General features: G+C 47.9%; 2 protein-coding genes across 9 annotated transcripts in view; both read left to right on the top strand.

Moving 5' to 3' along the window:
• Nucleotides 1–3,460, top strand: part of USP4 (ubiquitin specific peptidase 4) — a 68,615-nt gene extending 65,155 nt beyond the window's left edge. For 4 of the 5 annotated variants that reach the window (XM_054550230.2, XM_024244000.3, XM_063721531.1 and 1 more), the window contains 3 exons: nucleotides 65–168; nucleotides 2,014–2,102; nucleotides 2,464–3,350. In XM_054550230.2, coding sequence (XP_054406205.1) covers nucleotides 65–168; nucleotides 2,014–2,102; nucleotides 2,464–2,622 — 352 coding nt within the window. In that variant the 3' untranslated portion in view covers nucleotides 2,623–3,350. 5 annotated transcript variants of the gene reach the window in all.
• A 154-nt stretch (nucleotides 3,461–3,614) lies between these two features.
• C2H3orf62 (chromosome 2 C3orf62 homolog) lies at nucleotides 3,615–12,260 on the top strand. 4 transcript variants are annotated; one of them, XM_054550759.2, is made up of 4 exons: nucleotides 3,615–3,705; nucleotides 4,051–4,465; nucleotides 6,755–6,846; nucleotides 9,406–12,260. In XM_054550759.2, exons 2-4 carry the CDS (start codon nucleotides 4,056–4,058, stop codon nucleotides 9,669–9,671), a joined length of 768 nt encoding a protein of 255 aa, XP_054406734.1. In that variant the 5' UTR covers nucleotides 3,615–3,705; nucleotides 4,051–4,055; the 3' UTR covers nucleotides 9,672–12,260. The 4 variants fall into 4 exon arrangements, with proteins under 4 accessions (XP_054406734.1, XP_054406733.1, XP_054406735.1 ...); XM_054550758.2 differs by having other exon boundaries at nucleotides 3,633–3,752; XM_054550760.2 differs by lacking the exon at nucleotides 4,051–4,465 and having other exon boundaries at nucleotides 3,655–3,752.

Below are 12,260 nucleotides of genomic sequence, written 5' to 3' on the forward strand. Positions count from 1 at the left end.
TTACTCTTAACTGCTTTGTCTGGGTTTAACATATTCAATAACTATTTTTGTGTTTTGTGCTCAGAGGGCTGAACATGTCCGAGTTTGTCTGTAACCTGTCAGCAAGGCCTTATGTGTATGACCTCATTGCCGTGTCCAATCATTATGGAGCCATGGGGGTTGGCCACTGTAAGTATTGACATCTGCTTCCTTCTGAGATGTTGAAATGTGCTCAGCCATCATCTCTAACCAGTGGACCAGGCATTGCCCTAAATGCTTTGCTTATGCAGTTTCACAGGCTTCATGCTGCAGGCTTTTTTCATACTGATTCCCCTCTCTGTTTTTTTTTAATTCTTTTTTTTTTTTTTTTTTTTTTGAGACGGAGTCACGTTATGTCGCCCAGGCTAGAGCACAGTGGCGCAATCTCCGCTCACTGCAAGCTCTGCCTCCCAGGTTCACACCATTCTCCTGTCTCAGCCTCCTGAGTAGCTGGGACTACAGGCGCCCGCCACCACGCCTGGCTAATTTTTTGTATTTTTAGTAGAGACCGGGTTTCACCATGTTAGCCAGGATGTTCTCGGTCTCCTGACCTCGTGATCCGCCTGCCTCGGCCTCCCAAAGTGCTGGGATTACAGGCGTGAGCCACCGTGCCTGGCTGGTTTACTCTTTTTTTGAGACAGATTCTCACTCTGTCACCCAGGCTGGAAAGCAGTGGTGCAGTCTCGGCTCACTTGCAACCTCCACCTCCCAGGTTCAAGTGATTCTCGTGCCTCAGCCTCCTGAGTAGCTGGGATTACAGGTGCGTGCCACCACACCTGGCTAATTTTTGTATTTTTAGTAGAGACAGGGTTTTGCCATGTTGCCCAAGCTGGTCTTGAACTCCTGGGCTCAAGCGAACACCCTGCCTTGGCCTCCCAAAGTGTTGGGATTACAGGTGTGAGTCACCGTGCCCAGCCAGTGTTCATTTTTATTTGCTGATTTTTGCACACAAACATACCATTTGGGCAAGTTTCTCATCCTCAGTTTTCTCGTCCATGAGGTTAGGCTGGTTGTGTGAGGGTCCACATTGGGCCTACAGTTGGAACTTCAAAATTGAAAGCCACCGTTGCTGCTATTGTGTCAAGCACAGACTGTGTGAACTGGCCTTGGGCACCTTCTCTGTTGCCCTTTCCCATGATCCTCACCACCACTTTGTGCAGCCTATGCTTAGTGAGGAAACTGAGACTGGAGTGTTAGACACCTTACCTAAAGCCACACAGTAAGCTGACACTGGAAATCAGATCTCCATTGGATTCTGTAGTTTCTGAGAGTTGGGTGGAGCAGGAACTGGGCTGAGATTGCTGTAATAAACACATCCTGCTTGGGAATAGTGTAAAGTCAAGACAAGAAGCATTGCCTGTGGGAAATGCTTGAATCATTGTGGGAAACTGTTACCCAACCACAGACTCTGGACTCCTAGGTTTTAGAGAAAGATAAATTTTTTTTTTTTTTTGATATGGAGACTAAGGTATGTTGTTCACATCCCAGCTCTGCAAACCCAAACACCCAATGTTCCCCTAACTGGGATTATTCTGCAGGCTGCAGAGGCACTAAGCATTCTGTTGATGTTAGTAGCCACCTGCCTAGACGCAGTGGGGGAGATTGACTTGGCGTGTCCTTGTGAGAGCTATTGTTTTGCTTAAATCTTAGAAGTTTCAGCTCGTTTTATGGGTTCCCTGGTTTTGGATTATTGCACATAGCCATCCTGAAGATTGGCACTGAATAGCTCTATTTTTTCGATTAGTTTCCCAAAATTATAGTTTAAAATCTTGGTCCCTGACAGCTCCATTTTTAGCCTTTTGATCCTTTTTGAGAAGGAACAGATTAGAAAAGAAGGTGAGTTGTTTTTTGGTTGTTAAGACACACACCGTAAACTATTTTTAATTTCAGGGGTTTTGTTTTGGGGATTTTTGTGTTTATTTAGTGCAAGCCTAATAAGCTAACCAGATTAATTCTCTGGAGACTGCTAGAGTATTTTCTTTGTTGACTTGGCAGACACTGCATATGCGAAGAACAAACTGAATGGGAAATGGTATTACTTTGATGATAGCAACGTGTCCCTGGCCTCTGAGGATCAGATAGTGGTGAGTAGGCCATGATATGTGGTTCTTCCTCATGTCTTTATGGATTAAAGCTGGGAAGAGCCTCTATCAGGCTAGTTGGTTATTTCATCATCCTGATGTGACAGTGGGAGCTAGGTGTGACAGAGCTGGCTGGCATTCCTTCAGGGACCTTCATAAATGAGAAGCTCAGCTCTCCTCAGAGTTCTCTGCACAGGCTCCTTCCATTCCCTGCTGCCTGGCAGGGGCAGCCATCCTCAGGTGGAAGGGTCTCCTCTGTGTGGATATGGCAGATCCTTGAGGGTTTTGGACAGCTAGAGAAAAGCTGGGGAAAATGGGTGATTTTTCCAACCACTAAATGGTCTTTCCCCCTCTTGTATTTCAGACTAAAGCAGCTTATGTGCTCTTTTACCAACGTCGAGATGATGAATTTTATAAGACACCTTCACTTAGCAGTTCTGGTTCCTCTGATGGAGGGACACGACCAAGCAGCTCTCAGCAGGGCTTGGGGGATGATGAGGCTTGCAGCATGGACACCAACTGATGCTGACTCCATGATCCTGCCACCTTGTAGCGCCAGTGTGATCCCCCAGGAGAACATCTTTGACACTCTGCAGACTGCTAGTGTTCTGTCTAAAAACCAGACAAGGGAATACCCTTCTTTTATGAGCAGAAGGAAAAAAAAAAAAAAGACCGTTTACCTAGAAGAAGCTATGTCAAGAGGCTGAATTATTTTTATTTTTAAACAGGTGGTGAGAAATTTCTGTAAAACCTGTGAAGCTGAAAAGGGGGTGGGATGGGGGTACACAATGGAGTATGTCTGATGGATCCCAAAGAATGGAGAGGAACACAGGCGCTGAGTATGGAGCAGCCTGGAGACCCACCCCACCTGCAGGGCTGCCCTGAGCGCCTGGATTTCTGGTTCTGATGCCGATACTGGTCACCCCAAGTAGTCTGCTCACAGTAACCCAAGCCTCAAGTAAACTCCCCTTTCCGTCGCTATGTGCACTGATAAGGGTTTATAATTTTCTGAAAGTTACCCACTGAAGCCCATTTCTCCGTTGAGTCATCTTGTAATTTCCAGCTTTCTCCCCGCTAAGGAAATGAAGATACCTAGTGTTGGGGATCCTGGCCCCTCAACCTCCTGTGGAGCCCAGCAGTTCTGTTATATCCCCTGCTACCCGAGATGAATTAAGACGGTTAAATACTGTGTGGAACTTTTATTAGATAACGCTTAAAGGAAGTCGGTACATAAAACTGCCCGGTGCTGTGTCCCGTCGAGTTGTTTCCATGTTGGCTTGAGAACAGAAATCTTTGTGGGAGCCGGGAAAGGGCTCCAGTTCATGCCGATTTAGGGCAGTAATACATTTTGGTGTTACCCAGATGCTTTCTAGAACGGGTTCTTTCCTCATCCCTGCCAAGACTCTTCCCGGGGCCCCCAGTCGAAAGCCCCGTCCCCACTCGCACCGCGGGGCCAGCCGCTGCGTGTGGGCAAGGCCTTAAGGAACCGGACGTACGGGTCCGGGCTTTTTTGTTTGACCTTTAACCTAATCCGTGGGGGTTTGGGGCCTGCGCGGGGCACGCGCATGCGATGACCGTTGGCTGGGTCGGCATCACTGCGCTGCGGGTGAGGACAAGGACGTGGCTGCCGACTCGCCGAAGGGCGGGGTGCCGGTACGGCCGGCGGCCTGGGAGCCGCGGTGGGGCGGGAGGCAGTGGCGGGGCGGGCCAGGAAGCTGTGGGAAGTGGGGCGGGGCGTCTTTGGGGCTTCTGGCAGATGGCGGGTTCCTCCGCGAGAGCCGAGAACCGCCTACTCCAGGAGGAAAGCCCGAGGGTTGTGGGTCCTGCTATAGCCAGGGCCAAGCTCCAGGAAATCGTGGCCGTTCAGGGGTAGTTTGCAGCCTCATTTGTAACATTATTGTGTTGTCCTGTGCATTTCCAATGCATTACATAAAGACATGGTCGCTTTTAGGAGAAATGTCTGAAAAACTAAGAAGATGCAGAAAGGAACTGACTGCAGCCATTGACCGGGCCTTTGAAGGAGTTAGTTATTCCCAGGAGTGCACAGGCCAGCAGAGGCTGGAACTGAGCGCCGCGCCGCTCTCCTCCTCGCTGCCCGTGCACAGGCTCCTCTGCAGAAGACATCCTCTGGCAGCTTGCTCTTCTGCTGCTCCTTTTGCTGCTGTCCTATGTGCTCCTGAGAATGAGAACCCTGCCTTTGCAACAAACCATGCCCCGGTAAATGCAAAACCACATGCTCTGTGCCCCGAGAGAAAACCTCTGACCAGCAAGGAAAACGTATTGATGCATTCCTCCATTTTGGCACCTGAAAGAGAGTCTTGGAGAACTGCAGGAGAGGGGGAAAACTGGAGAAAAGAAAATTTAAGGTGATTCTAATTTTGATAGTTTAACAGCTACAATTAAGGGGATTCTTGTTTCTGAAAAAATTGTTGAAGATCCTAGATATAGTTCATGACAGTGCTCTTGCCTCCTCTTGGCAGCTCTGTGACTGCATTTGGGGAGTTCACAGACATTCTTCAGAATCTGGCCTAGGAAACAGTTATATTTTGTGTATATGTTCCAGTTGAGGGGCTAGTTGTCAATCATTGATGTCAAACCAGTCATGGAAACCACTTTGCAGTACCCAAAGGGGTAGCGGATGTAAAATAACCGGGTTCTAAAAATAACCTTATTTTTTAAGTTGTAGAAACAAAAGTCTTAATTCCATCTTAACTCCTGTGTTTGGACACTGGGGCCTTTGATACCCTCCTTTGCCCACATTAGGGAGAGGCTGAATTGAAGGCTGGGCCCTACTTCCTGGCTTCATCTTTGCCTCTGCTCCCCACTCTTAACCCCAGAGCTTTTTGGACCATCACCAGGTCTCCTCTAGACTTTTTCTTCTCTCAAGTAACTTGAAATTGCCTGGTCCCAGGCACCTTGACTTGGAGAAGGGATGAACGTATGAGATGAAACTTCAGGCCGGGCGCGGTGGCTCACGCCTGTAATCCCAGCACTTTGGGAGGCCGAGGCAGGCTGATCACGAGGTCAGGAGATCGAGACCATCCTGGCTAACACGGTGAAACCCTGTCTCTACTAAAATACAAAAAAATTAGCCGGGCGCGGTGGCGGGCACCTGTAGTCCCAGCTACTCGGGAGGCTGAGGCAGGAGAATGGCGTGAACCTAGGAGGCGGAGCTTGCAGTGAGCCAAGATCACGCCACTGCACTCCAGCCTGGGCGACAGAGCGAGACTCTGTCTCAAAAAAAAAAAAAAAAAAAAAAAAAGAAACTTCAAAGTTCTGCCATCTTGGCTGCTTCATAGGAAGGGAATAAAGAGGCCATTTAATTGGTTCAACTCCACAAAAAATTTTTTTCCTTTCAACTCCACAAATATTTATATTGGTACTCATAAGCAGTGCAGGCCTTGCTGGGTGTGGTGGCACGCCTGTAATCTCAGCACTTTGGGAGGCTGAGGTGGGTGGATCGCTTGAGGTCTGGTGAAACCCTGTCTCCACTAAAAATACAAACATAAGCCGAGCGTGGTGGCGCACGCCTATGATCCCAGCTACTCAGGAGGCCGAGGCAGGAGAATTGCTTGAATCCTGGAGGCAGAGGTTGCAGTGCGCTGAGATCTTGCCATGGCACTCCAGCCTGGGCAACAGAGCAAGACTCCATCTTAAAAAAAAAAAAAAATGCTGGGCACAGTGGCTCACGCCTGAATCCCAGCACTTTGGGAGGCTGAGGCAGATGAATCACTTGAGGTCAGGAGTTTGAGACCAGCCTGGCCAACATGGTGAAACCCCGTCTCTACTAAAAATAGAAAAATTAGTTGGGTGTGGTGGCGGCCGCCTGTAATCCCAGCTACTCCAGAGGCTGAGGCAGGAGAATCGCTTGAACCCAGGAGGCGGAGGTTGCGGTGAGCCGAAATTGCACCATTGCACACCAGCCTGGGCGACAAGGGCAAGACTCCGTCTTTAAAACAAACAGGCCGGGCGCGGTGGTTCACTCCTGTAATCCCAGCACTTTGGGAGACTGGGGCGGGCAGATCACCTGAGGTCAGGAGTTCGAGACCAGCCTGGCCAACATGGTGAAACCCCCGTCTCTACTAAAAATACAAAAATTAGCTGGGCGTGGTGGCAGGTGCCTGTAATCCCAGCTACTCGGGAGGCTGAGGCAAGAGAATCACTTGAACCCGGGAGGCAGAGGTTGCAGTGAGCCGTGATTGCGCCATTGCACTCCAGCCTGGGGTACAAAGCGAGACTTCGTCTCAAAAAAATAAATAAATAAAAAATAAAAATAAATAAATACATAAGTAAACAAATGCAGGCTGGGTGAGGTGGCTCATGCCTGTATTCCCAGCACTTTGGGAGGCTGAGGCGAGTGGATCGCCTGAGCCCAGGAGTTCGAGACCAGCCTGGGCAACATGGCTAAACCCTGTCTCTAAAAAAGAAAAAAATTTAGTACAGTCTGTGATGCTCGTGAGTCATTATGGTAAAGCTGTTAGTCAATTTCTCCACTGATGTAGCAGTTTCCAATTGTCCTTTAATCAAAGCATAAATGACAAGGTCACCAGTAAGTTTTTGTCTGAGATTATCTAAAACTGAGTTTCCCTTCAATATTTTCTTGAAAGAGAATCTAATTCCCCACCTTTTCTCCCCCCCCCACCTGGGGGCTGCAGGAAGGATATGGAGAGAGATTTGAAGGCTGACTCAAACATGCCACTCAACAATTCTAGCCAAGAGGTCACAAAGGATCTGCTTGATATGATTGGTGAGTACAGTGGGCAAGTCCATCCTGTCCTTGGGAAGATAGGTCCTTCACATGGGTCTGAGTCAGCAAGTAGCTCAGATTTAAGAAATGCTCTTGGTCAGGCACGGTGGCTCATGCCTGTAATCCCAGCACTTTGGAAGACCGAGGAGATCGAATCATGAGGTCAGGAGTTCAAGACCAGTCTAACCAATATGGTGAAACCCCGTCTCCACTAAAAATACAAAAATTAGCCAGGCATGGTGGTGCACGCCTGTAATCTCAGCTACTCGGGAGGCCAAGGCAGGAGAATCGCTTGAACCCGGGAGGCAGAGGTTGCAGTGAGCCGAGATCACGCCACTGCACTCCAGCCTGGGGGACAGAGTGAGACTCCCATCTCAAAAAAAACAAAAAACAGAAAACACTCTCTTCTAGCTTGGGTACCATACATAGTGAGATCTGTCTCTTAAATTTTTTTTTAATTAGCTGGGCACAGTGGTGTGTGCCCATAATCCCAGCTACTAGGGAGGCTGAGGTGGAAGGATCACTTGAGCCCAGGAGTTCAAGCTATGATCATACCACTGTACTGCAGCCTGGGCAACTGTGCAAGACCCCATCTCAAAAGAAAAAACACCACCACCACTTTTTGGGGGGAGAGACAGAGTCTCATTATATTACCCAGGCTGGAGTGCAGTGGCACGATCACAGTTCACTGCAGCCTCAACCTCCCTGGGCTCAGGTGATCCTCCCAGCTCAGCCTCCCAAGTAGCCATAGTACTACACTAGTACTACAGGTGCATGCCACCATGATTGGCTAATATTTGTATTAGAGTTTTGCTATGTTGTCCAGGCTGGTCTCGAACTCCTAGTCTCAAGTAATCCACTTACTGTGGCCTCCCAGTGCTGGGATTACAGGCAAGAGCCACCACTCCCGGCCAAAACACTCTTATCTTTTTATTTGGTTTTGCTCAGACTCTGCATTGAGTAGAGAACTGAATGTTAACAAACCCTGTCCCTTCCCTCATACAACTGATTATCTTGTGAGGTGATACATAATCAGGTCATGTCATAAATGTTTAGATACATTGAGTCCCTGAAGGCAAGGGATGGTGGCCACTAGGACATGGTGATTGAGCTTAAATTTTTAGGAAACAGGACATAGGCAAAAAGGAGAGAGTAGTTTAGCTGGGGTCGGTAATTAAAGATTAGGAGAAAAGGGCTGGGCACAGTGGCTCACACCTTTAGTCCTAGCACTTTGGGAGGCTGAGGCGGGCAGATCACTTGAGGTCAGGAGTTCGAGACCAGCCTGGGCAACATGGGGAAACCCCTTCTCTACTAAAAACACAAAAAATTAGCCAGGTGTGGTGGTGCACACCTGTAATCCCAGCCACTTGGATGGCTGAGGCGTGAGAATTGTTTCAACCCAGGAGGCAGAGGGCAGAGGTTGCAGTGAGCCGAGATCGCACCACTGCCCTCTAGCCTGGGTGACAGAACGAGACTCTGTCTCAAAAAAAAAAAAAGATTAGGAGAAAAATTAGAAGTCAAAAGCTTTCCTATAATTCTACCACCCAGAGATAACCACTGTTGATATAGTATAGCATACATCCTGTCAGACTTTTTTTTCTACATACAAATCTGAATGTCCTGTATGTGAACTACATGTGCTCTATTTTTTGTCTTTTTATTATTAGTAGTAGTATTTTTTATAAATAGAGACAAGGTCTTGCTTTGTTACCCAGGCTGGTCTTGAACTCCTGGTCTCAAGTGATCCTCCTGCCTCAGCCTCCCAAAGTGCTGGGTTTACAGGCACACCATGCCAATGTGCCCTGTTTTTAAAAAACTCATACTACAGCTCCTAGTAAAGGGATGTATAACCTTGGGTGCTGCCTGAAGCTGCTGTTTCTGAAGGATCTCCAGATTATGAGGGAGGAAAGGAAGGCCTGGTGAGGGTAGGGTACTCACCCTGGGCCACAAAGTAAAACCCCTGCCAGACTGTGACTTCAGTGGCCTGAGTCTCCTCCAGTAGCCCCAGGAGGTAAACTGAAGTAATTACTGTCTCTACCCACCATCTTCATCTTCCTTGGCTTTCACCAACATCAGGGAGGTGTTTTTTTTTTTTGAGACGGGGTCTCACTCTGTTGCCCAGGCTGGTCTCAAACTCCTGGGCGCAAGTTATTCTTCTACCTCAGTCTCTCAAGTTGCTGGGATTGCAGGTACACACCACTGCTCCTGGCTAGGCAGCAGTTTGATTACCCTAAAGACCTTGTTTCCTTGTTTTTTTTCACATTGTGTCTTGTCATCCCTGAGAGCCAGGACAACCATGTACATTTCTATACCCTCCCACTTATACCTTTCTTGGGGACTGGCATATAGTTGGAACTCAGTAAATGCTTGGGCCTGAAAGGAAGGTACCAAACCCACCTTAATTTGGCAGTCTGGCAGCCTGCCTGTCCTGGGGCAGTAATGCCTGCTTTTACACAATCCCTGATGAATGACAACCCATTCATGGTTTTTAACTTGCACCTGAAATGTCTTCAGAAACCTTCCACTGGAATTGTAAAGCTGAATGTTCTTATTTTTAAGACCAGACAAGCATCCGAACTATTGAAGAATTGGCTGGAAAAATAGAATTTGAAAATGAATTGAACCACGTGTGTGGTCACTGCCAAGATTCACCCTTCAAAGAGGAAGCCTGGGCCCTGCTCATGGACAAGAGCCCTCAGAAGGCCACAGATGCTGACCCTGGCAGCCTCAAACAGGCTTTTGATGATCATAATATTGTTGAGACTGTTCTGGACTTGGAAGAGGACTACAATGTGATGACCTCTTTTAAATACCAAATTGAGTAAGGACAGTTAATCTAAGCTTTGATTCCTTACAGCAGGAGGCTGCCCTTGAGCCTGAGCAGAAGCAGCTACAATGGCCGTCAGGGGCCACATTTCTCAAAAGGTTGGCAGAACCTGAATTACCAGACCCTTTTTAAATCCCAGTTGTGTCCCTTTTTAAGCTGTGAGACCAGTTTTTTGAATTCCATTGCTTTGAAATGTTTCCTATTACTAATTTTTTTTTTTTTTTTTTTTTTTTTTACTTTCCTTGACATCTTGAATGTGTTTTTTTGATTGATGTTCAATATACCCAGTACCCATGGTAGGTATGGGTCATGGGCCTCTGCTGTGTCTCTTAGTGTTCTTTTCCATGGGCCCCTAAAAAAGTACAGGAGTGGCCAGGCACAGTGGCTCACGTCTGTAATCCCAGCACTTTGGGAGGCCAAGGCAAGTGGATCACTTGAGGTCAGGAGTTTGAGACCAGCCTGGCCAACATGGCGAAACCCCATCTCCACTAAAAATACAAAAATTCGCCAGGGGTGGTGGTGTGCACCTGTAGTCCCAGCTGCTTGGGAGGCTGAGGTAGGAGAATTGCTTGAACCTGGAGGTGGAGGTTGCAATGAGCCGAGATGGCACCGCTCCCTTCCATCCTGAGTGACAGAGCAAGACTCTGTCTCAAAAAAATAGTAATTTAGCTGGGCATGGTGGTTCGTGCATGTAGTTCCAGCTACTTGGGTGGGGACTGAGGCGAAAAGATCACTTGAGGCCAGGAGGCGGAGGTTGCAGTGAGCTGAGATCACGCCACTGCACTCCAGCATGGGTGACAGAGTGAGACCCTGTCTCAAAAAAAAAGAAGAAAAAAAAAGGGAAGAAAGGAAACTGAATCTCAGGGAAGTGCCCACCTCCTGAGCGAATAAGAGGAAGGAATATGGGGGTGAGGCAGAGCTGGCAAAAGGCTGTTTTTTGTTTTGATTGTTTTTAAAGACCAAGTGAAGTATAGTGTAAGAAGTGGGGAAAGAGTGGAACAAGGAGTTAGATCTGCAACTGTGAGTAGTCAATTGAGATAACTCAATACCTTTGGACCTGATTGTTTTTAAAGACTGAGAGTACTATAAGAAGGGGGGAAAGAGTAGAACAAGGAGTTAGATCTGAAACTGTGAGTAGTTGATTGAGATAACTCACTACCTTTGGACCAGCCAGGGCTGTTTATAAGTGCTAAAGCCCGAACAAACCAAAGAGTCGGGGAGAGAGGCCTAACTAACAGCTGAGTGATTGCCCAACAGACTGTCTTTTAGGCCAGTGACTCTGGTATAGGGCAGGCTGCATAGCCAGCAACATCCCTTAGTGATTCCTCTGGGCTCAAAGGTGGAGGCTACACACCCACACCTTAGCAGAGGTTGGCCTGGCACCTGCTGGTGCCCCAAGAACTATGGCATGGTTAGACCCTGGCCACTTGATTGCATGTGCCTCCCCAGTGGGCGTGCCCTGGTTCCCAACCAGTTGTGGCCACTGCCACTGCCTTGCCTGGGGCAGGAGTTGAGGTTAAGGCTAACTACAGACTCCTTCCAGGCTGCCTGCCACTCAGACCCTGCAGGAGGTAGCACAAAGCATTCACAGCCTGTGGAGTCAAGAGGCCGATTTCTTCTCCCTGAGCAAGAAGAATGAAAGCAAATGAAAAGTGCTCACAGTATGCTCAACTGCCCCTGCTCAGGTGAAGAATAGCCTGTCTGGATGGAGAGATGTCAGGCTACTTGATACTAAGAAAAACAGGTCTCAAAACAGTGCCTTCCAAATAATACATGTGGATGTGGACACTCTTCTATAGACGAGGTGGAGCTTAATTCCTGTCCTTACCCCCATATTCCCACCTCATTACCACCCTTTGAAGGTGAACGAGACTTAATGATTCTTCCTACGACTAAAGTAGGAAAAGGGAAAAGTCACAAACTTATAGTGGGGAAGCCTGGCAGACACCTAACCAAGTGATGTCATTTATATGTCATGAGAGGGGTGCATCACTTCCCTGGTATTCCTACCAAAAACCCAAATTCCCAGTGTATGATCATGAGACAAATGTTAGACAAATCCAGACGTGGGGTACATTCTACAGGATACCTGGCCAGAACTGAAGACTGTTGAGATGGCCGGGTGCAGTGGCTCATGCCTGTAATCCCCAACACTTTGGGAGGCTGAGGCGGGCAGATCACTTGAGGTCAGGAGTTCAAGACCAGCATGGCCAACATGGTGAAACCCCATCTCTACTAAAAATACAAAAATTAGCCAGGCATCATGGCATGTGCCTTTAGTCATAGCTACACAGGAGGCTGAGGCAGGAGAATTGCTTGAACCCAGGAGGTGGAGGTTGCAGTGAGCCAAGATCGCATCACTGCACTCCAGCCTGGGCAACAAGCGAGACTCCACCTCAAAAAAAAAAGACTGTTGAGGTCATGAAAAATAAGGAAAGACTCAAAAACTATCAACAGACCACTAAAGACCAAGAAGACACAATGGCTAAATGCAACATGGAATCCTGGAGTGCATCCTGGAACAGAAAGAGAACATTATTGGAAAAACTGATAAAACTTGAATAAAAACTAGTGTTTAATGTATTGA

The sequence above is a fragment of the Pongo abelii genome, chromosome 2 (assembly GCF_028885655.2).
Source record: "Pongo abelii isolate AG06213 chromosome 2, NHGRI_mPonAbe1-v2.0_pri, whole genome shotgun sequence".
NCBI classification, from domain to species: Eukaryota; Metazoa; Chordata; class Mammalia; order Primates; family Hominidae; genus Pongo; species Pongo abelii.

Coding starts and splice junctions, on each gene's coding strand:
- C2H3orf62 (XM_002813753.5), top strand. CDS start 4,020: ATGCATTACATAAAGACATGGTCGCTTTTAGGAGAAATGTCTGAAAAA. Junction 4,466..6,754: donor TGGAGAAAAGAAAATTTAAG/GTGATTCTAATT, acceptor TGGGGGCTGCAG/GAAGGATATGGAGAGAGATT. Junction 6,847..9,405: donor GGATCTGCTTGATATGATTG/GTGAGTACAGTG, acceptor CTTATTTTTAAG/ACCAGACAAGCATCCGAACT.